The following is a 27,958-nucleotide window of genomic DNA, read 5'->3' on the forward strand; positions in this document are numbered from 1 at the left end:
ACCTTTAGTTACTTTACAGATTTGGATGAATGATGTGAAATATAATCAAGTGTTAAATCAGACTTTAGTTCCACCTGGAGCAAATTCACAAGCTACCCTGCAGTATACAAAGTCATTCAAACTAGCTGCACCTTTACCAGCTTTGATAACAACTTAATGATCAATCATTATAAAACATATCATATATATTATTCTGAAATTTAATTTTGGTAATTTAACTATATTTTGATGCTATACCTTTTGTACTATTACTTAAGTAATATTTTGAATGCAAGACTTTTACTTGTAATAGAGTATTGCTTCACTTACACTCAGGTATTTCCACTTTTACTTAAGTACAAGATCTGAGTACTTCTCCCACCTCTGCCACAGGATCATGTGTATGGTCCATTGGCACCAGCAGTGTGCACATGTCTGCACTTTTTCACTTAGCAGGATCGCTAAGCTTCACTAGCGGTAGTGATTTTGCTGCTTTTATCCAAGCTACAATCACAGGTTTTGCATTGTGTTACTTTGATTGGTGTGTGACTGTACCTTTACACCTTTATATGAATGGGTGTGTTTACGGTGGAATCTAGAAACTCGTTGTCATGATACAGGAGGAGGGCAGACTCCCAGAGGCTGGGTTTTAGGATGCATTCAGCTGTCAGCCGGCTGGCCTCAGCATGGAGGGAGAACCCCCGTGGCTCCATATTTACTTCAACAACAATAACACTTTTCTAACTGTTGGTGTAAACACGTTGGGGTCAGACATATTTTCAATCGCATATAATATGCTCCAAACAATTGCTTATTGACATTCTATAGTTAAAGAGGATAATTTGCATTTATTTGAAATTGTGTATCTGGTCATGCAACATTGATTTTTAAAATTTCCAGAGAAGTATCTGCCTCTTAAGCTAAATGCTCAATTTGTTCACAAATTAGCTTCTTCTCTAAAAACAACTGCTTCTGGGATCAAGGTTGATGAGAGCCTTGAGGCGGAACCAAATCAGTAAAGTCCCTGGTCATGTATTGACTTTTTGCTACAAGCTTCCACAATATACATTGTTGTTTGATCCACATCTTTCAAATAAAATCAACAATACTTTTGTCGATTTTGAAAGAATGGGGAATTTAACCTTACATAGACATTGAACTTGCAAAACAACTGCAAAGATTTTTTTTTTTCATAAATACAATTAGTTCTTTCAGGATGAACTTAATTTGTATTCTTTTAAATAATGACTTTAAGAATAAGTGCAAACAGAACTTTGAGTAGGCCCTTTCATCTATCAAAAATGCCACTTTTCTTTTTATTGAGAGAAACAGTCCAGCAGTTATTGGCTTGAAAGGACTTCCACTTGTAGGAGCTCACTGGTGACCCTGCTCTGGTATCTGGTTTTTAATTAAAGTTCATAGCATAAAAAAGTTCACACTGAGCCCTAAGGCGATCCAAACACGGCCAAGGTTTAAACAGGATCAAAACAGTATTTTTTCAGAAAGAAGCAGGGGTCTTTCCAACATTTCCTATGCTGTTTTTCTCTCAAGCAAACTGCCCTGGTAAACAATGCTTTTCCCCCGACTCGGACTGCAATGAATCTGGGTGTGATTATATACCACCAACTCTCCTTCCATGCTGAATAATAAAAAATAATAATATTCGCACTCTTTTTGTCCTGATCCATTTATATAAAAACCTGTCTGAAAATTAGCTAATCTGATTTTGGTCACTTTTGCGGCTTTCACACCAGCGCTTTTCCCTTTCTAGCTCCGAGTTAGAGCTTTTTTGGTTCAGCTCCGGTTTCCCTTTTCTGCTACCGCTTTGTTCACACCGCCCAGAGCCCGACTGGTGCTGCCTCTGCTGCGTCATGACGTAACCGTTTACATCTCTGATTTGCTCCCCAACGGCGTCCACAACAACAACAATGGGGGACTGCGTCGGGTCGATGATCGTGTTGCTTTTAATCACACGAAGCCAGATTAAATTAAATAACGACTTCTTCAACCTTATGCTTTTCTCCAGAGTGCTGTGGTTCATTGTATATTAATGTGTTTCAGCGGCATTTACCGACCGCTGCAGTGCTGGCTGCTCTTCCACGGGAGTTTATTCTCCCGCTAGCTCCCGGTTAGCTCACACTGCAGCGGCCGCTCTAAAGTATTCACTGTCCGACTGTCACAGAAGCAGCTGATACATATCCCCAGTTCCCCTTAAGTGAATGTGTGTCAGTCTGAATTGAGGCTGTTTGGCATCACAACGCTGTTATGAAAGTTTCTCTGGTATAAAATGGGTGATGTTAGCATAGCAACCGAAGCTAAACTGACTACTTGCTATTGCTATCCTATTGTGGCATAAACCGTTTTCTACAGGCACATTTTACCGGCGTATTTTTATTATGATTCTACTTGTGATAGTCGGACACGACAACCTGTGCAGCCCATGTATTGATTCCATCCGATAGCTGCTATAATACAAAACAAAAAGCTCTGCCTCTCTCCACAATGATCAAAAACAGTGAACGGATGGTCAAAGTAAGGTACAAATAAACAGAATCACACGAAGCCTGGTTAGTGTTGCCTGACTTTATAAAGTGTGTTTTTAAGCACTACTGCTTGTAGGCAGGCATGACGAGACTCTTTAGTCGACCCATGTTCAGGGGAGGTGGGTTTAGTTTCCTGCACGCCTCGACGTAAGAGAGACGTAAGCGACGCCCCCTCTTAGCTCCGAAGCTATTACCTCTAGACCAGTGGTTCCCAACCTTTTTTTTACCAAGGCACCCATGGAAATATTTCTCGACCCCAAGGCACCCCAACTTTTTGTAGATTTAAAAACCACTTCAGAGCTTTAACTAAAAACCATAAATACACCATAAATTGGTTTTTAAATGTGTATTTAATTGAATAGAATATTTTATAGAACAAATAATGTATTCACACATAATAACAAGAACCAGACTAAAAATGTCAACACCATTTCTATGATGAATTCAATATTATAAACAGGCCTACTAAGTAGGCTCTTTTGTTTTGGCTGAAAATAGTAGGCCTTCCTGTGTAAAAACACGAATACATATCAATACAGTTATTATTTTACATTTGGATTTCAAAAGAGGCAGGCCTATGATCACTTAGATTAAATAATAACTTAATAGAATTGGAGCGATGAAACAATGCCCTCTGACCTGACTGTGGTCATGTGACTCATCAACCACATCCCACATATGAAACATTCTGCATTTCGCTATCCAGATAATAGCCTACTGATTGACAAAATCATAAATCTAACATTTATAAGAAAGGCACACAAATTAACATCCAAACATAAACATTTCTCAGACCGTTACACGGTGCTAGTGCGACACTTGTGCCTGCTTTTGTGAGCAGAGTCTCTTGATGCGTGGGGGGATAGTGGACAGCGCAACGCGGAGGTCCTGCTCCACTGACAGCCAGGTCCGGGTCTTGTTTTTGACATGCGAGTGAGGAAAACGCCAGCTCGCACAAGTAGGAGGTTGGAAACGGTAAAAGCACCTTGATGGCACTCTCTGAGAGGGATGGATACTCGTGTCCCACAAGCAGCCAAAATATATCCAGACGTAGTTCCCCGTGCTTCAGTTTCAGGGAGCGGTCCATAGATAGCTCTGCGAGTTCATCCTGAGCTCTGCTGTTTAAACTTATGGCTGATATTAATGTTATTTTAGACTTATTTTGCACTGCTGTTCCATCATGTTCTGTCATCCCTGCCTGTGTTGTTGAGGGCTGGGGTGCTTCTTTATTTATTGTCACTACGTAACGGTCCATCTCGAAATTATTTGGCGCGAGGATAAAAAGCTGCTCTGCACACCGTAAACAATGACGGCTGACGTGAATTATGAGAATTGAAGCTGTTTAATATTTCTAAATCTGAGCAATATGTTTTATTAGCTTATGAACTCCATTGTACATGTAATAAAATAAAGTGTATATGAAGTGAAGTTTATTAAGTGAGAAAAAAATGAGGAACATAAAAATACGTTTTTTTGCGGCACACTTGGACAGTGCTCGCGGCACCCCAGTGTGCCGCGGCACACCGGTTGGGAACCACTGCTCTAGACCAGTGGTCTGCAACCTTTTTGACTAAAAGAGCCATTTTTCTCCTTTTTATAGCTTGATAGCTAATAAATAAAGTCATATTTATTGTTATATCAGTCAAAAACTACAGTTTTTTTGCATTTATTAGGCTATTTATTACATTATATAAAACTGTTAACCTCTAATAAGAAACAAAGAAATCCTATAAGGAGAATTACAAATAATACACACGCCTACTTTAAAATAAATTAAACACAGCACTTGGGGAGTCCTCTGCACATTTGAAGGAAAAAAATATATAATTAAAATGTGCCCACTTTGAAATAAATAAAACATATAGCTGCACCCTAAAAAGAGTTAAAGGTAGGGTAGGTAAGAATGGAGAAACCAGTTTGAGTAAGCTAGAATTTGAAAACAAACAACCGGGAAAAATCTGCCTCTTCCTTCAGACTTCCTAACAGAGCCTCCAACACACACGAACGCTCACATGACCAATGAGGGCACGAGATAAGTTTGTGCACAGATGGAAGGCTGACAGGCAGGTAGGCCATCCAGTTATTTTAGCCGGGCCGGCTCAGATGATTGGTCGTGCTTTTTACAGCGCTACGGCTTCCAGAGATTAATTTGTGTATTTATTTATTGTCAAAGCATTTAATATATTCATTGCTATCGGGATGTTAAGAGCATTCCTTGGAATATAACAAAAAGTGTTTTCTGAAATAGATTACATACCCCATTGAATTATGACTCAAGATCGTCAGCTGTCTTCCTCTCCCGTGTTGTTCCTCGATACGTAAAGGCTGCAGCAACTTCTCTCTACATATCAAACATACCGGTAAACCAGCATCGTTTGCTGTGAAAGCATATAACTCTGTCCACGCAGAATTAAATCCTGTGTCCCTGCGGTACTTTTCTTTGATTTATCCATAGTTTGCTCATCGAGCCGGGGGGGTCAGGTTATAGAGAGGCGAAGTCCCGCCCATCTACTTCCGACCCATGGGACCCCGGAAGTGGAAAATTATACATTGAAGTCAATGGAGAGAGAAAAGTCATCTTTCGATCCCGTTTGAATTGTGCCACGAATGACACATATGATGTTTGTCAAATTAAAAGAACATTTTGCAAGTAAAAAAAAAAAAAATGTGTGGTAAAACTGTGAAGTTACACATTTTTTTGTGTGAAACGCTCAGTGAACTACAGGTCTCTGGTCTCGCACAATAAGCGTCACCATCACAAAGATGGCCGTTACGTTAGCAAATTTCACCTGTTTCTTTCAGAATGAGGCGAAAAAGTATAAAACGAGGTGAAAATCACTACAAGTCTGGGGATGTTGAGAGCTGTACATACACGAAAGGGGAGTTAGTCGGTTCTGTAAGAGCCAGCATGCGGGACCGGCTTTACAAGGTTTCAGTGAGTAATATGAGTGCAATGTTTAACGTTAATGTCAGCTAGCTAACATTCGCTAACAAGGTACACTAATTTGTTTTGTTTTAGCAACTAGTTTTCTCCTTAAGAACTTCGTGGTATCTGTGTATGCTGTGGATAACATTAGTATTCACAAGAACAAGATACACTCCTGTTTTGTTTTAGTTGCTCTTCAGATTGAAGCGGCCAGTTTTATATTGACTATATGTGTGATCTCCTTTTTACATCTCGTTGTGTCATTTCAGTTTATTTGCTGTGTGTAGATTCAAGGATTTTGGTTATCTTGTCAATTTCTTTGGTTATCTAGGCACAGCTGTGTGTGACTCCCTCTGGTACACTGGTATGTGTTTTCCTAATGTAGAGAGCATTGATTAATTAATAAATTACACACTTACTCTAGATCCTGACCAAATCGTTTTTTGTTGATCAAATGTTTTTCAAAAATGTATTGTATATTATATAACAGCTGCACTTCACAGACCGGAGTCTCTGCTACTGTGGACCATGAAGGAGGCGATCATCATCCCCATCCCCAAAGACCCTGCATGGCATGGAAATCTCCTCCTCCTGGAACAATTCTACACCCAGCATATGCTCCGTGTTGGCCAGTAGAGAGGAGGACATTTAAATAAACATACTCCTAACACCCTCGGACTCTGCGTTGTGTTTCGTATGTGTGATGGGGTGTTATGCAGAGGGGAGGAAAACAGGACACAGCAGATTGGGATTGTGGTGGAGATGCTGAGCAGTTATTTAATTGTTGCATGTAATTATTATTATACTGCGTGCTTCTTAGTTATTCCATCTTTTGCTTTAACATGGATCTGTATGTAACTCTATATTTACTTGTTATCTACCACACTTCCTTCTACATCATACACCATCATTATACATGATGGTGTATATAGGATATATATATTTGTATACACATCTGTAAATTGTATAATTTTATTTTTTCGTATTTGGGATTTCTCTTTTGTCCACTCAAATACACTTGGCCCTTTCTCTTTTCCATGTGAAAAATGGCAGCTGCATATTCTGCTTTTCTCATCTGGCTCCCTGTCTGCTCGTCTACAATGAGAAAATTATATAATTAATTACTAATAATCATTTAAACCTGTTATTACCAATATTTCACAAATTCTTCATGTAAACTTAAGAGCACAGCTGTATGTTGAGTGTCAACTTTGCTTGGTTCATCTTACTGGGGGGTAGCTACATGGATGTCGGTGCAGTCCACAATCATTTTGCAGTTGAAGGCAGAATGCATTTATTATTGACTCAGAATGAAGCACAACTTCATGTCATACAATACATTGACTTTATTTGTAATTGTGTAAAAATATATGAGCATTGATTAGCAAGCAGGACCTGCAGGAACAGAGAATGGTGATGGATGGAGCTGGGAAGAGAGAAGAATAAAGAAAACAGATCAACTTTATTATCGGATATTAAAAATTCAATTTCAAAACAAGTTGCCGCTCCTACAGCTTTCTAGTATGTAAAGATGATTTCACATGACCAATGCAAAATATCACACTCAATACATGTGTGTCTCTGGGGGGTGCATTGTGCCTTTGATGTATATAAATAATATACCATAACCAAATTAAAACTATTACCAGGGTATATGCAGGAATCCTGAAGTCAAATGTAATACCTTTTAAGACCTTTTTTAAGACCCTTTCCAAACATTTTAAGACCTCATCGCAACTTTGAGATCTAACCGGTTACATTGGCAACACACTTTACCTCACATTTACTATATTGATTGTAAGATAGCAAAACTAAACAGAGTGCAGACAGACTACTGAAGCCTCTTCTCCACATGAACTTCAACCTCTCTGTGAAGGTCAGGTTTAATGCAGTATGCTGCTTTGTTGCTTCTGTACTCTGTGCTCTTTCATTCCAGTAAAACTCCTCAGAAACCAGTATTTGACCAATAAACAAAACAATTGACAAAACTTTGAACTATGAAATATATTAAACTTTGGTGAGCTTCAGCGGGGTAATGCCATAGGAGCTCCCTCACAAATACCCAGGGGTTAAATTGGGCTGGGGCTGTCCGGGGCATAGGACGATGCTCTGACGTCATCACCCTCACACATTTGTCATATGTTTTCAAAAAACGATATATATGTTAAGACTTTTCTCGTTCTTAATATAGACTATATTTAGGGTCGATATGTGTTGACTTTACTTTAAAATAGCAGATCTCTGTGACCGGATATAGTTTGGCTTAGTGAACATGTGTCTCTTCCTTGGAGGAGCAGCATCACCCGGACTCCGCAGATCCTCCGAGGCTCCTCCGTGCAGAGAGCCTGCACTGCAGCGGTTTGTGTGAGCGACGTACAGTCAGGGGAGGCACGGATTGGCCATCGGGAGAGTCGGGACTTAAACGCCGCGGCTTTCTGGCTAGCACTTAGCATGTGGGACCGGACAGCTTTGATCCCCATCGACAGACTCTCTCCCCTCCCCTCCTCCCCACAGAGCGGGGCAAGGCAACAAAACTTAAAATAAGAAGCGGCATTTTACGGCGCGCTATGCATGGGGCCGTCTTGAGGGGATTTCCGACATGTCGTTTCAGTAAATTAAAAGGGATGTTGTCGTTGCTGTGGACCTTCTTAATACCTTGGAAAATGCCGTTTAATACTTTTTAATAGCCTTATTTTTCACTAAATTGATTTATCAACTTTTAATACTTTTTAAGACCCCGCGGACACCCTGATTACGTACAGTGGAAAATCAGGTGGCCAGAGCAGGTCAGTCCAGTGTACATGTTCCTCAGGGTCTCAGCAGTTACAGGTGAGGTAAAGAAAATAAAAGAGAAAAAGGTCAGTAACAACACTTTAAAGTAACAACACTGAATAATTATCTCTTTTACACAATGAAAGACGTCCAGAAGAATGTCATGCAAAGTTGCCTGCCTGCCTTCCTTCGACTGCCTGATATTTTAATGTTCAATGTTAACCATTTGTGCAGATAGCATGAAGTAGAAAATATCCCCGATGCTAATGTGGCGTTAGCCTACCCTCCGCCCCCTTAGCACCTGGTGGAGGGGGCGATAGGCTACTCTTCAAATGTTTCACAAAATACTTACCATCATGACTACTCTTACTGTTTAACATTTCGGTTTACTTCATGTTATGGCTAATACAAATGACAAGACTAAGTAATGTAATGTAATGCTAACGTGCTCGCTACCAGCTAGGTAGCTAACTTGACTATGTTCCAGGCAAAACATGTATATTACCTGATATGTTTGGTCCTGGTCCTTTCACCAGACGGGAAGCGATAGAACGAGCAAGTGGTATGATCACTTTTGTGATTACAACCTGGTACAAATCACACAGGCATCTTGTAAAAGTGAATTTATTGGAGCAATCTCTTATATTTATTGGAGGAAATAAATCAGTTATGAGATCTTCTTCTTCTTCTTTGCTTTAATTGCGAGTCCAACCAGTCTTGGAGCATTATCGCCTATGACATCACTTACGCGACCCAGAATGCGATTTGGGATTTGTAGTCTTTCTAGTTGTGTATTTTTCATAGTCTTATATTTCAACAGTTTTACAACAAACTGTGACTTTTTGTACATGGAAATGATTGTTTAAGATTGTCAAACATCATATGTGTCATTCGTGGCACAATTCAAACGGGATGAAAAGTTAACTTTTCTCTCTCCATTGACTTCAATATATAATTGTCCGCTTCCGGGGTCCCATGGAGGCTCCCGGAAGGGGAGGGACTTTGCCTCTCTATTCACCTGCAGGAAAAGGGGCTGGCGCGGGACCGTAGCAGGATGTGACGCATATTTTAGTTGACCTAATTAAAACCGTTTCGTTTTTTTATTTATGTGTCACAGTATCACCTCACAATACAAGATACGAAACATTTTCAACCATGCAACAAAATATAAATAGTCCTACTTTTATTTTATTTCCTTCTTATTTTTGTCTAAGCTCAAGGGAGCCAGAGCAGAGGGCTTAAAGGGCCGCATGCGGCTCGAGGGCCGCGGGTTGCCGACCCCTGCTCTAGACCGACAATTTTTTGGAGCTGGAAGTGAACCGGATTCCAGGGCTAAGAGGCGGCGCCGCTGCGGTGTGAATAGGAAAAAACTTTACTTTTCAGGCTCCAGTTCCGAGCCGGAGCTGAAAACGCGTTGGTGTGAAAGGGGCATTAGTGATATCATAATGTTTTTTTGGCTTGGGTAACCATTAGCCGATAACCAAGCAAGGTATTTGTTTGCTAGCATAGGTTCAATATGGTGGAACAACAAAATAAAAAAGATCTCATATCTGTATGTAGCACTTTCAGTTTGGCTTTTTGAAGTCAATGCAGAAGCAATTTCAATGGTTTGGCTTGTGTAATGCCTACAGTATACTTGCAGGATTTGTATCCTCTTAATTTATTGCATTAATTGTAAGTTGCTCTGGAAAATAGCTTCAGTTAACAAAATGTTTATACTTGGGGATTTTAACCATGTGACCCTTAAAAAGACACTCACTGACTTTTATCAATATGTCTCCTGTCCCACCAGACCGGATAAAACATTAGACCTATGTTATGGGTCAGTAAAGGAAGCCTATAAGCCAGTCCCATTACCCCCACTGGGCTCTGCCGATCATAACTGTGTGCATTTACTGCCCATATACAAAACAGTTGTGAAGCGAGTGAAAACATTGCCAAAGGACATAAATGTCTGGACAAAAGAATCTGTAGCCTGTTTGCAGGAATGTTATGACTGCACTGATTGGGATATGTTTAAAGAGTCTTGTGGTGCCAACTTCGATGAACTTGTTGATGTAACATGCTCATATACAGCCTTTTGTAAAGACATGTTTATTCTGTGTAAGCAAGTCAAAATATACCCTAATAACAAGCCATGGGTGACCAAGGCGGTTAAGTCCAGCATTCAGAAAAAGCTTTTAAACAGGGAAGTGCCTCTGATCTGCATAATGCTAATAGGGAACTTAAAATAGAAATTCTGAAAGCTAAACAGAATTTTAAATCTGAACTACAAAACAAAATGGCTGCAAACAACCTGGGCTTAGTCTGGAGTAGCATGAAAACCATAACAGCCCTCCGGGAAACAAATAATAGCTGCCATGTGACTCTGAATGGCTTTAATTCAGATGTTGAGTTTGCAAATGCCCTAAATCTTTTTTTTTCTCGATTTAACACATTTGATTTCAGTAATAATATATCTGAACTAGGGCCGGGACTTTAACGCGTTAATTAAGATTAATTAATTACACAAAAATTAACGCCTTAAAAAAATGTATGCATTTTAATCGCACTTATTTTTGCACCGCGGAACGTTTCTCACTGGATGAGTTTCAGGGGTACCGATTATACTGGAGCACCAACTAACGTTTATGACTTCAAACAACAACAAACCACAGTGAACAATAGTCAAACATGAACAAACAAGCTGATGAGACCGCTTTGGTTGGCCCCGTGGATGGGACATTTTGTTTTAAAAAACGGACGGATGGAAGCGTCAATAAGAGCACGGTTGTTTGCAAATTATGCTAAAAGGAATTTGCGTATCACCGCAGCACATCAAGCCTCAAGTATCACCTCAATGCAAAACCTATAGCAGCTAGCGTGGAAGCTAGCGTGGACGTTAGCCCGACTCGGAGTACAAGGACCCACACCCAATTCGCGTTGATCAAACAGTGGCCTATGCAACAGAGAGATTTTATTTTTCATCAGGATATTGAAAGAATAGGAGGGATTGAGATCAATCACTGGCACTTTTTTATTTTATTTTAAATGGTACAGTACACTTTATGTTGAACTATTTATTATGTAGTTGGTGCAACTGGCACTTTATGTTGAACTGTTTATTGTTTCGGCCAAGGTTATTGAGAGAGTTGGACTGAAATTGATTAGATTTTTTAAATCAACTGTTGGTAAATCAACAAAGTCTGTTATGGCCTCTGAAGCAACAGAGAGATGTTTTTTAATAGTCAGGGTTTCCAATGTTCTGAATGTACTTGAAAGTATTGTGTTATACTTAAAAAACAAAGTGTTATAGCTTACAGAAGGTCTACCTACCTATAGGCTACCTGAATCTCTTAAATGTACTATATTCCTAAATATGCTATTGCTACACTTTATGGCAAAAATTGCACTTTTCTGTTGGTCTTGGTTAAGTACATCCTTGAAAAAAATAAACAATGTTTTGTTGCTTAAGCTTATGTATTCAGTCATTATTCAATGGTATACTAAAATCCATGTGAAAAAAATTGCTTCTCACTGTTCTCAGGTCAAATATTTATATGTGATTAAAAATGTGATTAATTGCGATTAATTAATTACAAAGCCTGTAATTAATTAGATTAATTTTTTTAATCGAGTCCCGGCCCTAATCTGAACTGAAGCTTAAACTTCGAGACAATAAGCATTTGAACATAGATCAGAGGGAAGTGGAAAAGGCCTTCCGTATAGTAAAAATAAATAAGAGTCATGGACCTGACAACATCTGCGGTCGTCTACTTAAACTTTGTGCAAAATAACTTAGCCCTGTGTTCCACTACATTTTTAATATGTCTTTACAGACACAGCATGTGCCAAAGGTTCGGAAGGATACTGTGGTAGTCCCTGTTCCCAAATCCAGAGGCCCCATCTCTTAATGATTTTAGACCAGTTGCACTTACATCAATTCTAATGAAGACATTGGAAAAAATAGTCAGAGCAAATCTTAAGGAAGACTGAGCATGCACTCGATCCCATGCAGTTTGCTTACAGGCCACACAGAGGAGTGGAGGATGCCACTGTCAAAGGGTGGGAAAATAGGACTATTTTAAAGTATGCAGATGACTCTGTAATTGTTAGCTCCAGGGCAATGAGACCAGCCACGGCTCTGTCATTGACGAATTTGTCAGGTGGTGTGAGGAGTCCTATCTACAACTGAACATAAGCAAAACCAAGGACATGATCATTGATTTTAGAAGACATCCCCACATACATGAAGTCTTAACAATCCAGAATCAGAAAGTAGAATTTGTGCAATCATACAAATATCTCGGGACAATTATTGACTCTAAATTGAGCTCTGATCCAAACTGTGAAGCTGTGTGCAAAAGGGGGCACAAGCGTTTGTACTGTCTTAGGAAACTGTCCTATTTTAACATTGACAAAACCATGATGATCATGTTTTATCGTGATTTTATCGAGTCAATTCTGTCTTTTTCACTAATGTCATGGTTTGAGTCTGATCATAAAGTGGTCCAGCAGGCTGATTGGTGAGCCACAGCTAAAACTGGAGACCCTGTACCTCAGGCAGTTAAAGCGGTTATCCAGCTCCATATTAGATGATGACTCCCATCATAGGAGCGTCACACAGATGCCTATTTTTATTTATTTATTTGTGAATTTTGAATGTACATGTTTGTACTAGTGTTTTCCTTCTTAAAAATGTTTTTAAAATATTTTGAGATTTGGTTGTATACTTGTACTTTTACTAGTCCTTTTATTAGAGATGTTTGTGTCTGTTTTTAGTGTCAGGATGGAACCCTTGTCTTTTTCTCTGCAAACAGAATCTACCTACGGGCACAAATAAATAACCGAGTGACTGTTTGAGCTGTGCCTGCTCTCTATAGCAGCAACTATCTGGTGAAAAACCACTCTCATTAATTTATCAGAAATTGTTCCTGGATCGAGAACCAGAACTTTCACTCTGTCCGTTCAAAACCACAGTTCGCCCTCTACTGGACTCTACGGGTACTACCTCTTAACCATACTATGCGAGCATTCACCTACTGAGATATCTATAAACTTAGCCGGCCTCTCAGGGCGGACCTACCTGAATGCGTGTGCAAGCCCACCATATATAATGCGGCCACGCCTCCTGACTGTCATCCTTTTCTCTTCAGCGAGCGAGCAACAACTGAAGCAGAGAAAGTAAAATGTTTGAAAGAAGAAGAAAGAGTTATCATACCTTCATGGAGTCGCCACTTCTAGAGACACCGGCCTGTCCTTCGTGCCCTGGCTTAATAGCCGGCGCTGGTCCCCACCACCTCTGATTCGAGTGTTTGGGGGACCAGGGTATGGCCGAGGCGGTGCCATTCATGTTCGACCCTTCACGTTCGACATTCCACAAGGACTTCTCGTTGTCGGGCACTTCCGGGTCGGGCGTCCATGGAAGTCCACCGCCCAGGTCTGTACTTCCCCCTAAGTGAGGACCATGGCGGCAGAGTGTGGCCATCTGCTCCCTGCAGGCAGCAGGCTGGGCAGAGAACCTCTGCCCCACTGCCGCATGGCAGGGCGGCTGCAAATAAACAAGGGTTGTGTTGGGGGATCACGCCACATGGCACTTTCCAAAAACACCGTGATCTCCTGGGAGCCCCCGTGTTTACGGAAGGGCTCTTTGGATCGATTTCCTTGGTCACGTGGATGAGGAGTAGTCGCAGCTTGCCGTATGCTGCTTCTTGCTCATCCTCAGAGGACAGAATACTGTCCCATACTCGCCGCCCCGCTGTAAACTCCAGTAAAGGAGCCAGCAGGTGGGCGCGCGCACGTGAGTTGAATAAACCACAGAAAATGCTGTCAAAGCACTGTGTGGGTTCAAGAGATGCTATTGCCGGCGTGCTGTTGTCAGAAAACACACCTTGCCTGGTATAATAGCTCCGATTAATGCGTTTCACCGTTGACTGTGAAACACAGCGCACGGCCCCGTGGGAGTGGCCTCAGTGCGTTCAGGGACCTCTGCAGAAGAACGGTGGGTTATGTATTGTAACCCTAGTTCTAGAGTGATGTGTGTGTGAAAAATGCATTCAATAAAAACGATTGCATTCATCCCAGAGTAAAGTCATCTCTCTCAGCAATTCCCCATAATGTCTCGTTGAAATGAGCAAGATCCGTTACATACGATGTTAATTGGGCACCCATTATGAGACACAATTCCCCACTCGCCGCCCCAGTTGTAACTCCAGTAAAGGAGGCAGCCAGTGGGCGCGTGCATGTGAGTGTGATTAACCGCAAGAAGTGCTGTCAAAGCGCTATGCGGGTGCAGGGAGATTATGGCCGGCGTGTTGCAGAAAACACACCTCGCCTAGTGTAATAGCTCCGATTGATGCATTTCACAGTCTGTGTGAATACGGCGTTATGGCAGGGCGTGCGGCCCCCCGAGGGCGTGCCGTGGTGCGTTCAATGACCTCTGTAGAAAATCGGCCCTTTCTGTGTCAGCCCCCCATGAGCTAATCTTCCTTTTATGGAAGGTTTGGCGGCGGAGTGGGCCGCCAGAGAGTGCTACAGCTTCTAAGCTGCGACTCCACAGCTGTTTGCAGGTCCCCAAACACAATCTTATGGGGAATGGAAGCTTAGCTGTGTACTGAATGGATGGACAGGACACTGAAACTGGGGTACTCACTCCAGCTTTGCAGCGTTCCTCCTCCATTCAGCCTGTTTTTCAGGTCTCAGGCTCGAAAATGAGTTCCATTCTAAAACGGGTAAATTAATAATATTTGTTCTCAAAGCAATGATAAACCCCTTTAGTTGAATGTAGAAAAGTCAGAATCAATATAGATTTTTATTTTTATTTTAAAGTAAATTCAGATTGAACATAGTAAACATTTTTTAATAGTAGTGTCTGTCCAAAAATAAACCATTACTTATAGTGAAAACCACCCTTGAATGATGGTAAGGTGGACTAAAAGCTTTAGGAATCCAAACTATAACATATAATTAGTACCCTGTATCGAGAGTGATGCAAAACAAGTGACATTTGACCTTTTTAGAGAGGTTTAGCACAACTAAATAACACGTTGTGATTTGGGTGGAAATGAGCGTTTTTACCGTTTCTCTGGAACCCATTGGTCGATTTTGGTGATTGACATCTCTTTCTGACCGATAGAGCCAATATAATCGAAGGGGAGTATTCACATAGACACCAACGTAAACACAAAAAGGTGGGGGCTGTGCGCGTGTCGTTTTGCATGAGAGTGAAGCCATCTCTCGCTCTGACAACTGGAAACGGAAAAGCAGGGTTTATTGCTTATGGATTATCAGAAATCATTTAAAAGGGACACAGACAAATTGGATTAACCTATGGATTAACTTCAGCAGCGCTTTTATCGTTTTGCCATTGAAGAGCAGTTTTGACCAGACTACGACCAAGGTAGGCCATGCTGCTGGTTTTAGCTACCTCTGCTGCTCACTGAAGAGGGTGTAGGGTGACAGTCAGGAGGCGTGGCCGCCTTATATACGGTGGGCTTGCGCACGCATTCAGGTAGGCCCGCCCCGAGGGGCCGGCTACATTTATAGATATCTAAGTAGGTGAATGCTTGCATAGTATGGTTAAGAGGTAGTACCTATAGAGTCCAGTAGAGGGCTCCGCCTGTGCTTATATAACTAGGGTTACAATACGTAACCCCCCCCCAGTTTTAGAGATAGCAAAATAGCCTTTCTCATTACTCACAAAATCATGGTTTATTTAATTTGTGAAAAAATTGAATCTAATGATATACTAATATAGTTATAATGCTGTAAATCATCATGACAAACAGCAGATAATCAGATAGAAATGTGAGTGGTGAGAGAGCAGTGAGATGAGCGATGAGTCAGAGAACACCCACCATCCAACATCCTGTTACGTATACTGTGGACCAACAACACATTCCAGACATGCCACGGAATATCAGTTCAGAATAAATTAATAAACTCAAGCATACACTCATCCATATTTCTAACTCTTATGTAACTGCAACGTTTGTTAAGGTGCATCTCAGTTGCAACACACACTGCAGGGCCTTCTTTATAAACATATTTTCTACTGTTGTTGTTTCTTTATTTGTTACCCAGAAGATGTAACAGTGTTATGCAGCATACACTGCTTTGATTGCTTACTTTTGTTTTATTTATTTGTGTTGTATATACCTAACACATTTCATCATTTTATATTTATCAGCAACAACGTTAATCAAATAAAACAATTACAGGCGAGTAAGGACAATTGACCTTATAGGCGATGGTTTAGGATTAAGTCTCAAAGCATTTTGTATTAACAGCCATTGCTGATGATAAAGATCTGAGTAAGGGCTCTGAGCATCTTGAACAAATATCGACAAATATATTTTACTTAAAGGTCCCATGACATGCTTTTCCGGTTATTACCTGTCCCCTTTATGTTATGAAGGTTTTTCTGCATGTAAACAGTATGCAGAGTCAAAAACCCTCAAAGTACACCCTGTAGGGAGTAAAACTCTAACACAGAAAATACCTGTCTATGCTGCCCCAGAACGCCTCGTTGGAGATTTCTCATTTTCTTCCTGGGTACTCTGACGTGGGGATACCCAGAGGCCACACCCTCTGCCAGCCTTTCACTAAACAAAGCTTCCCAAACCTTTCAGCGATTCATGCCGGATATGTACAGCATAGGGCACTGAAGAACGATGCTGTTCCTACTTTGTTTGGACCAGCGGGAGATTCGGGTACACAACCTGTAAATATTCATTGTTGTTTGTGTATTTATGATGTTTAAAACAAACAAGGTATCTACCACGACTGTTTAAATGGGTAAACGTTTTTCGGGCTACTACGTTGGGATCGTAGTACCGTCAAGCACTGCGTAAAGCGAGAGCACCTTACTACTCTTCATTAATAGATGATAATAAGAATAATGCAAGATTTATTTTCAGCACTGTAGCCAGGCTGACAGAGAGCCACAGCTCGATTGAGCCTTCTATTCCCATAGCACTCAGTAGCAATGATTTTATGTGCTTTTTTAACGATAAAATTGTTACTCTTAGAAACAAAATTAATGACCTCTTGCCTTTGACCAGTATAGTGTTATCAACAGCTCCCGGAAACCTAAGTTCTAATATTACACTAGATAGTAAACTAGAATAAACCTTGAACAATTAAATGCAATGATTCTTTCTTCTAAACCATCAACGTGTATCTTAGACCCGATTCGAACTAAGCTGTGAAAATATGTTTTTCCATTAATTAGCACTTCTTTATTAAATATTATGAATATGTCTTTATTATCAGGCTATGTTCCTCAATCATTTAAAGTTGCAGTAATAAAACCTCTTCTTAAAAAGCACAACCTCGATCCAGAGGTTTTAGCCAATTATAGACCTATTTCTAATCTCCCATTCCTCTCAAAAATTATTAAGAAAGCGGTCGCAAAACAGTTGTATGATTACTTAAAAAACAATGATTTATTTGAAGATTTTCAGTCTGGCTTTAGAACACATCATAGCACAGAGACAGCTCTGGTTAAAGTCACAAATGACATTCTAATAGCCTCAGACAAGGGACTTGTCTCTATTCTTGTTTTGCTCGATCTCAGTGCTGCATTTGATACGATCGACCATGATATCCTATTGCAAAGACTAGAGCACTTAGTTGGCATACAGGGAACTGCTTTAGGCTGGTTTAGGTCCTATCTATCTGAACGCTCTCAGTTTGTACGTGTCAACGATGAATCTTCCACGCAAACCAAAATTAGCCATGGAGTGCCACAGATTGCAGTGCTCGGACCTATTTTGTTCACATTATATATGCTGCCGTTAGGCAATATTATAAGGAATCATCATTCTGTAAACTTTCATTGTTATGCGGATGATACTCAACTATATTTATCAATCAAGCCTGATGAAATTAATCATCTAAATAAAATTCAAGACTGCCTCAAGGACTTAAAAACGTGGATGACCTTACATTTTTTTATGTTAAACACGACCAAAACTGAAGTTATTGTACTTGGCCCAAAGAATCTACGAAACAAATTATCTAAAGATATACTAACTATGGATGGCATTAATTTGGCCTCCAGTGAGACTGTAAGGAATCTTGGTGTTATATTTGATCAGGATTTATCATTTAACGCCCACATAAAATCAATCTCAAGGACCGCATACTTCTATCTACGTAACATTGCAAAAATCAGGCATATCTTGCCTCAAAACGATGCAGAGAAACTAGTCCATGCATTTGTTACTTCAAGGCTGGATTATTGTAACTCCTTATTATCAGGGTGTACCAAGAAGTCAGTCAAGTCGCTTCAGCTGATTCAAAATGCTGCAGCTTGCGTACTAACCAGAGTTAGGAAAAGGGACCACATTACTCCTGTTCTGGCTGCCTTACACTGGCTCCCTATAGAACACAGGATATCATTTAAAATTCTTCTTCTCGCCTACAAAGCCCTTAATGGGCAGGTGCCATCTTACCTTAAAGAACCCATTATACCCGACTGTCCTACTAGGGCAGGGGGCGAGCGCCTTTTCTTGGAGGCGAATAACCTGACCCCCGGCTCGATGAGCGAACTATGGATAAATCAAAGAAAAGTACCGGAGGAACACAGGATTTAATTCTGTGCGGACAGAGTTATAAGCTTTCAAAGCAAACGATGCTGGTTTACCGGTATGTTTGATATGTGGAGAGAAGTTGTCAAAGGTGCTGCAGCCTTTACGTGTCGAGGAACAACACGGGAGAGGAAGACAGCTGACGATCTTCAGTCATAATTCAATGGGGTATGTAGTTTATTTCAGAAAAAAGTTGTTGTTATATTCCATGGAATGCTCTTAACGTCCCGATAGCAATGAATATATGAAATGCTTTGACAATAAATACATAAACAAATTCATCTGTGGAAGCCGTAGCGCTGTAAAAAGCACGACCAATCATTTTAGCCGGCCGGGCTAAAATGATTGGATGGCCTACCTGCCTGTCAGCCTTCCATCTGTGCACAAACTTATCTCGTGCCCTCATTGGTCATGTGCGCGTTCGTGTGTGTTGGAGGAGGGACTCTGTAAGAAAGTCTGAAGGAAGAGGCCTGTTTGTTCCGGTTGAGTATTTTCAAATTCTAGCGCACTCGAGCTGGTTTCTCCATTCTTACCTACCCTACCTTTAACTCTTTTTAGGGTGCAGCTATATGTTTTATTTATTTCAAAGTGGGCCCATTTTAATAATATATTTTTTTCCTTCAAATGTGCAGATGACTCCTCAAGTGCTGTGTTTAATTTATTTTAAAGTAGGCCTGTGTATTATTTCTAATTCTCCTTATAGGAGTTCTTTGTTTCTTATTAGAGGTTAACAGTTTTATATAATGTAATAAATAGCCTAATAAATGCAAAAAAGTGTAGTTTTTGTCTGATATAACAATAAATACAACTTTATTAGCTATCAGGCTATGAAATATGTTTTGCGGCTCCAGACAAAAAAATGTTGGGGAAAAAGGAGCAAAATGGCTCTTTTGGTCAAAAAAGGTTGCAGACCCCTGTACTAGGGCATTACGTTCCAAGAATGCAGGGTTGTTGGTTGTTCCTAGAGTCTCTAAAAGTACAATGGGAGCCAGAGCCTTTTCTTATCAAGCTCCACTTTTGTGGAATCAGCTTCCAGTTTGTGTTCGGGCGGCAGACACCCTATCCGTTTTTAAGAGTGCGCTTAAGACCTTCATTTTTGATAAAGCTTATAGTTAGGGCTGATTAGATTAAGCCCCTAGTTTTGCTGATATAGGCTTAGTTGGTCGGGGGACATCTTACTTCGTCCTTCTCTCTGTCTATACCTGTGTACTCTCATGTTCCGATTAACCCAGCATCCCCAAATGTCTTTCTTTTTGGTGTCTATATACGCCGGGATCCGGAGTCAAGGATGATCCTGCGGTCCTCTGTCATGGATTGCGAGTCCTGGATCTTGAGTCGTGGCTGTGGTCCTGGATCATAAGTCCTGGATGGATATCCTCGTGGATTCATCCTCCTATTATGCACACATGCATTTCCAAACATTTGGACTACCTATGTTGCAAATGTATTATCTTTTCAATTTACACACGGCATCTATTGCACGTCTGTCCGTCCTGGGAGAGGGATCCCTCCTCTGTTGCTCTCCCTGAGGTTTCTCCCATTTTCCCCTTTAAACTGTGGGGTTTTCTCCGGAAGTTTTTCCTTGTACGATGTGAGGGTGTAAGGAAAGAGGGTGTCGTATTGTCATACTGATATTCTGTACAAACTGTGAAGTCCACTGAGACAAATGTAACATTTGTGATATCGGGCTATATAAATAAACATTGCTTGATTGATTGATTGAACGATGAATCTTCCATGCAAACCAAAGTTAGCCATGGAGTGCCACAGGGCTCATCTGCTTGGACCTATTTTGTTCACACTATATAATTATGCTTCCGCTAGGCAATATAATAAGGAATCATTCTGTAAATTTCCACTGTTATGCGGATGATACTCAACTATATTTATCAATCAAGCCTGATGAAACCAATCACCTAAATAAAATTCAAGACTGCCTCAAGGACTTAAAAACGTGGATGACCTTAAACTGTTTAATGTTAAACTCGACCAAAACTGAAGTCATTGTACTCGGCCCAAAGAATCAGCTTCCAGTTTGTCATTGGGCAGTTAAGAGTACGCTTAAGACCTTCCTTTTTGATAAAGCTTATAGTGATAAAATAAAATAATCTAATAAGAGTGCATTGACGTAGTTACGTTGTGCCTCTTCACCTATACATTTTAGTTCTTACTCTTTAACTTAAATCCTAAAAACGTAGATCTTATTTTTAAAACTTTATCCAAACCTTTCCCCTCTATGACCTCTCGAGGTTTATTAGAGGGTAACAGGTTGCAGAGAACGCCTAGCCCGGAGTGTGGAACGTAGTCACTGACCCACTCCTACCTCTGACAAATTCAGGTTCCAATGGGGACCTTTTTCCCTGTGTGTGCCTCTCCACCTCTGTTTCCTACTTCTTACTTGCTACCCTTTTCCCTCAACCTATCCTAAGGGAGTGCATGTATGTAGACACGTTAGTTTAGCTGCTATAGGCTTGGACTGTTGGAGGGGGGGGAACCTTACTCCGTCTTTTTGTACCTGTGTACTCTCATTTTCCGATTAACCCAGTTTCCCCCAAATCTCTTTTTTGTGTCCATATATACGCCGGGATCCTGAGTCGAGGCTAATCCTGTTGCTGTGGTCGTGTGTCCTGGATCCTCTATCCTGAGCACTGGATCTGAGTCCTGGACTTCGAGTCGTGGCTGAACCTGTCTCTGCGGTCTTGCCAGACTCTCGCAATACTACTTCCCTGATGGCTCCCACAAGATTGCTGACATCCTCGTGGATTCATCTTCTTATTATAGACACACACATTTCCAAACATTTGGACTACCCAAGTTGTAAATGTATTATCTTTTCGATTTACACACGGCATCTATTGCACGTCTGTCCGTCCTGGGAGAGGGATCTGTCCTCTGTTGCTCTCCCTGAGGTTTCTCCCATGTTCCCCTTTAAACTGTGGGTTTTCTCTGGAAGTTTTTCCTTGTACGATGTGAGGGTCTAAGGACAGAGGGTGTCATATTGTCATACTGATATTCTGTACACACTGTGAAGACCACTGAGACAAATTTAACATTTGTGATATTGGGCTATATAAATAAACATTGATTGATTGATGATTGATCGCGGAGAAGTGCTCTCCGCAGACCCATTCTCACAGCGTTATAAACCTTTTTCTTACTCAATATCAAGCCACACTTATTGTTTTTACTTCGGCTGTGAGTGTTTGTGTGTGCTCAGGATGAATTTCGCTTGTTCTCGCTGTATCGCCGAGAGGCTCGTTGCTGCGAGGAGCGGACAGGCTTCAACTCCTTGCAGCAGATCGCAGCAACGAGCCTCTCAACGTCCCGACCAATCAGAGCACACTGGGCTTACAGGGAGGGGGGGGGGGGGGGGGTAGAGGCTCCAACAAGCCGTTTAGGGCAGAGAGTGAATACCGGTGAATACACATACTTTACAGAGATGCTGTATGAGAAACCAATGTGAGTTTGGAAAATTGCACGGTATAAATCTATTCTAGTAGACCTCAACAATGGAATTATGATCAGTAGAAATGGCCATGACATGGGACACTGTTGTCAGCGCTTGTTACACATTTCCATCCGAAGTCTATGCTGATATTTCATTTATTCTTCATTTGGAAACAGCAAATTAAGAACATAACTATGCTCTTTGAGAATCCTTCAAATTATATTTTGTATTCATATTCAACTACCATCCAATTGGGAGAACACTTTGTGAGGGCTACAAGCCTCACAAATGAACACACATCCTAAAAGTTACGCTTTTGTTTACATCAGACATACAAAGACACATTGATTTATTTTTGCTAGATTGTAGTGATGTTACGTATTGCGCCAAGGCTTCGGAGCGTGTGTCGAGTAATCCCTGAAGCTTTTTGTGAAGCATGTATCGAGGCTTGTATCGTTTTGGGCCAGTGACGTCATCGATGACAAACGAAGCCTCGCTGTCTGTCAATACCACGTGACTGCTTCAGGAAGCGATTCAGATCGGTTGAACCACAACGCTCATAATACCCATGGATGTATAACAAAAACCATATTACCCCTCTTGTACCCGGGTCCGCTGGTGACACGATGGAATTAAAAGAGCTCAGACCCTCACTTATATAGAGGTCGGAAGATGTCATAAGTATAAATAGATGTAGGAATAAAAACATGAATACATAAATGAATAAATACAGGATTAAACATAGTCCAGTCAGTGTTTTCAGGGGGATTTAGTGTGTGTGCTGTGGCTCAGCTGGAAAGCAGTTGACTCACGACCGCAGGGTCCCTGGTTCAACGACTGAACAATACATATTTTTTGTTGTTTATAAAAGCTACAGCTAAATTAGATAATGTAGTTAATAAATGTATTCTTTGATATGGTTTAGTCTTTCTCAGGCTACAACATGGTTAAGTTTATGAATATTATTAAGGAATACAAATGCCTCTTTGCAATGTTTACCAGCCTCCTTAGGCTTTTCAATCACATTCAACTGGAATAAATGCAATATTGTTAACATGAACATATGATTTAATGTTCGTTGTTTAGAGTTATTCTAAGCCTTTACTCATTGGGAACTTGGTATGAGATACAGCACACTGTTGAGATATCCAATCTGCCTGTTTTACGCACTTTGACCAACAGGGGGTTTGTGTTCAAATGAAGCCCATGATGAAGCCTTGTGAGATGAACCCTTTTGCGAACCAATTGGCTGGAAAGCTTCATAAGGCTTCATCTCGCCATCACTACTAGATTGAGTGCACGCAATCTTGTTTAAAATATTTATTGTTAATTGTGTTGTGTGTAATCCTATTGTCAGTGTGTTACAGCTCACCTTGCTCCTGGCAAAAGGCTGAGCTGATGGAAAACACCTGCCTTTATAGATGTGTCAGCTAATTGGACAACGCCATTCCTCTCAAACCCTGAGGGGTGTTTAAAAAGGCCACTCCATTTAAGCCACCCCTTTTAGAGCCTTTTCCCCCTGCACGCAACAATGGACTGGCCAGTAGGGCTATGAATTCCTGCAGTGTGGAGATGAGGGGGGGTATGTGAGTTGCTCTTGGGCAGAAGAGCACACAGGATGTCACCCATTTTTGTGACGTTTTGTTTATGTGTTAAATGCTTGTGTCTGTTTATATCTGCACCTTTTTCTTTAAACCTAATTTATTTTATAACCCATCTTAAAACTGTGCATATATTGGGTAAATACAATCCTTATTTTTGCACCTCAACCTGCATTCCTGATTTGTGCGTAGGCCTACCCTGCTCCTTCACACACTTAATTAATTATAACTAACAAACTTTTAAAATGCCTGTTTTCTGAACTGAGATCAGAGGCCTGTACTACGAAGCTGGATTTTCCTAACCTGGACATGTTTGAGTTAGCCGGTTGGCCTAATACAAAACATACGCACTGCCGCTAAGTTGTACTACGACGCTGGTTATCAAGTGGATCGCTCAAGCCAGCCGTGTCCTATCTAGTTAGGTGCGCGTTCACATGAAAGGGGTGGTATTTGGAGCATTCGACCAATCACAAACATGGAGAAGTGTACTGACAGCGCAGCGTCATACTTCCTGAATTAAAAGTCAACTATAATATTAGACAAATATGAAGAAGTTAAACTTTAAACATCCATGACTTAAACACTTTATCCAGGATAAAAGCCACATACCACATTCATACCTGCAAGGTGAATACAGCTGGTAAAAGAAAAGGTGTTTGAATGCGTACATTAACAGGTTTATGATATCACTGCCCCGTCTCACGAGTGGATCTGACTTTAATTACATTTGTCTCGAGTGTTTCGTCAACTTAATGTGTTGCTTAAAATAATACTTCTGCATACAGTATGTGACACTTTGAGTGTTGCACGGCCAGATACGGCTCAGCTGACTCAGATAAGGAAATATATGATACATTATGATGTGATATGCCGCGGAATGTACTTAATGTTACTTTGATCCGGTTACTTATGTTGTGGCAGATATTTAAGTAAGCTTTCTTTACACTAATGTTATAATAGTCAGATTGCTCTGAAGATGGGAGGTGATATTCAATTAATGTTCACATTCACACAGTCTGTGATTTTTGCCGGCCATCTTTCCTGCAACGGCAACTTTTCAGTATTTCCTTTCTCCTGTAATATGACTTCATCACTTTAAACTCCACACACTGAGCTCTGATTGGTCAGCAGGCAGTGCTTTCACTGAGTTGAGCTCTTAGCCTGCAACCTAAGCTGCTCCGGGGCAGGTTAGCTGCACAGCATAAGTTACCATGGAGATCTAGCCTGCTAAAAAGAGAACCAGCTTCGTAGGACCGGAAAGCCCAAGCTTTCCCTGAAGTTAGCCAGCTAAGCGAAAATCCAGCTTCGTAGTACAGGCCTCTGATCAACCAGGCTAGGCTTAGCTACCGTTGTAGCTACTCCGTCCACATTGAAAACATAGGCAGAACTCTGAGGTTATCATGTATGTTGCCATGCCAACATGGTAGCAAGTATCCAAAGCAGAACAACGGCTTACATTAGCCCCTCACACACACAGCAGCTGGTTTAGCTAGCATTAGCATTATGAGTGGGAAAAGCAAAAGGTACATGGAAGAGATTTGTATACCTCTGCAGCAGCAGGACAGCACACATGCTTTAGTTTTTCACATGCTGAAAGAACACAAAGATTAAAAATAAGAAGAAGTAATGCTCTTGTAGTAGAGCTATAGCTACAACTGAGGTAACACTCTCTCAGAGGGCCATACATGCTACTAATGAGGGTCAAGGCATAACAAGATACTTAACTGACATCAGAAATGGGAAGGAGGGGCATTGAAACAGGAATCATCCATCTATGGCTGTGGCTTCCTGCCAGAAGATGAACAGCTAGCTCCTAGGTTAAAAGAGGAAGTGGTTGTAACCGGCCCAGATCCCTGCCTTCTCCTCATCACACACTGAATACATCCAACAACATGGCTTCCCGCCAAACACACACACTCCTCCACTTTGACGTATTAACAGCCGAAAGATTTACACTCTAAAAACATCTGTGCTCCTTTGCTTGAAGAGAGGAACGGAGAAGCATCCCTGTTGGCCTCCCATCCCCCTCATCCCTTCTCCCCCCCCCCCCTCCCTCCTCGGTCTGTGTGAAGCTGCAGCATCCCTCACTAGAGGCATAACAACAGTGGGAGAAAAGGAGGGATTCCTCCAGCTTTACCTTCAATGTAGGGAGAGATGTGGCTGTGATTCAACTCAGATGGTGCTGCTCCTCAGCCTCGGCTAACAACATCATGTGACCAGGCACCATCTGCTCCTGCTGCCGGTCACATGACCAGATTAGTCCCCGGCAAGGAGCTCTGGGATTTGTAGTTGAGGGGACAACAATGACATGATTTAATTCTGCACTGAAAAAACTGAAACATTGACTTTTAATCAATCTATTATGTCAACAGATTTCACATAACTGTATTAGGTTAGTATAAAAAATAGAACAATTATATTTGTGGACGTAATACATTTAATTAAGGTCAACATTTCAGTTTTTTTATTGTAGATAAGACCCTGTGTGATGGTTTAAATACAAAACTAATTAAAAATGAGAGATGTGAATGAATTAAACGTTAAATATATCTTAGATTTAGATTTCTGTGAAATATTTCAACATATTATAATACAGTTAATTTAAATGTATTCAAAAAAGTGCAGCCATGAGACGATCAACAGGTCATTACAATTCATTTTGGATTGAAGGACTTAAAGACTGATTTGATCTGTTTTTGCATTATATTACATTATTTTTATATTTCAGTACATGTTTACATGAGGGCTAGACGAGACATATACTGAATATTACAGTAATGTTTCTATGTTTATACTTGACTTTTCATTTAACACTCATTATAGGATGACAATATAATATCATTATATACAGTGGCGGCTGGTGGAAAATATTTTTGGTGGGGCTATGGAAATGGTGACAAAAACATGTGTGTGTGTGTGTGTGTGTGTGTGTGTGTGTGTGTGTGTGTGTGTGTGTGTGTGTGTGTGTGTGTGTGTGTGTGTGTGTGTGTGTGTGTGTGTGTGTGTGTGTGTGTGTGTGTGTGTGTGTGTGTGTGTGTGTGTGTGTGTGTCACTCATACTTGCCAACCCTCCCGATTTTCGCGGGAGACTCCCGCATTTCTCCCGAATTCTGACAAAATCAGATTTACTCACGACTGTTTCCACTCGGACTTTAATACAGCTACACCATTGTTTGGTTTCCATGGTAGCGCGTCTCTTTAGCAGCGCGCGCAACTCAAAGTCTGAGAGGGTGAGGAAGATGAAAACTGAACAAGAATCGACAACTCGACCCTCTGATCACTCCTTTCCTGTAAAATACAGGTCCAGCCCACACATATGCTCCATGGTGCCACAGGCATTGCCCTTACAACTACAATAAGCAGTCAAATGTTAATCTACAGCTCCGGCGATCCACTAGCACCGGAGTCTACCTGACGCAGCCATTCCCTACTGTAGCGTCACCTTGGATACGAGTCTAAACAACTCACAGACACACAGTCCAGGGCGCTGAAAGGGCGCCCTTTGAGCATCAGATCTGACGACGCTGATTGGCTAAAATTATGTTTCGGTGGCATAGTTTACAGATAGCAACAGTCAGCTTGTTGGCTGCAGCTGCTCTGGCTGAGGGCTCCTTTCTACCGCCCGGACGTGAGAGGGTAATGATACACGCTGCGGCCAGGCAGGAAACATGTGACTTATCAGTAACTTTAGACATCGTAAAACAATTTTAAACGACATTTTATTGTAGATTATACATTTTACTGATACCAACTATATAATATTTAACTTGTTCTTTAAAAACAAAAATAAAAATAAAAAATATATATTTTTGGGAAATATACTTTTTAATTAATTTTTAATTTTTAATGACAATCAAACATGTGGGAAGAGGGAGGGCGGCGCCCCTAGCGCCCCTATGGGCCGGCCGCCGCTGATTATATAGCACATCACAGGTAATGTTCAACAATAGTCTTTCAGCAAATATATTCAAAAGTTGACCAAAAAAAAGAAAAATCGATACAGAATAATATATAACCTAAGAAATTAAGATAGTACAGCAACAGCAAAAACAGCATTATCATCTCTCCATAATGCAGATATTTCTCCTTGAAGCCACAGCAAAGATTATTGATGTGACT

The 27,958-nt window shown here is 40.9% G+C and overlaps 1 protein-coding gene across 7 annotated transcripts in view; it reads right to left on the reverse strand.

Moving 5' to 3' along the window:
- The window catches only part of tsnare1 (T-SNARE Domain Containing 1), a 403,887-nt gene extending 376,470 nt beyond the window's left edge, over nucleotides 1-27,417 (reverse strand). For 6 of the 7 annotated variants that reach the window (XM_079694017.1, XM_079694012.1, XM_079694010.1 and 3 more), the window contains exon 1: nucleotides 25,570-25,844. In XM_079694017.1, coding sequence (XP_079550143.1) covers nucleotides 25,570-25,571 — 2 coding nt within the window. In that variant the 5' untranslated portion in view covers nucleotides 25,572-25,844. Of the gene's footprint in view, nucleotides 1-25,569; nucleotides 25,845-25,977; nucleotides 26,117-26,899 lie in introns of those variants that run through there. The other variant, XM_079694013.1, reaches the window with a different exon arrangement.
- Nucleotides 27,418-27,958: the final 541 nt, after the last annotated feature.

This window comes from Notothenia rossii (genome assembly GCF_949606895.1).
Source record: "Notothenia rossii genome assembly, chromosome: 7".
Taxonomy (NCBI): domain Eukaryota; kingdom Metazoa; phylum Chordata; class Actinopteri; order Perciformes; family Nototheniidae; genus Notothenia; species Notothenia rossii.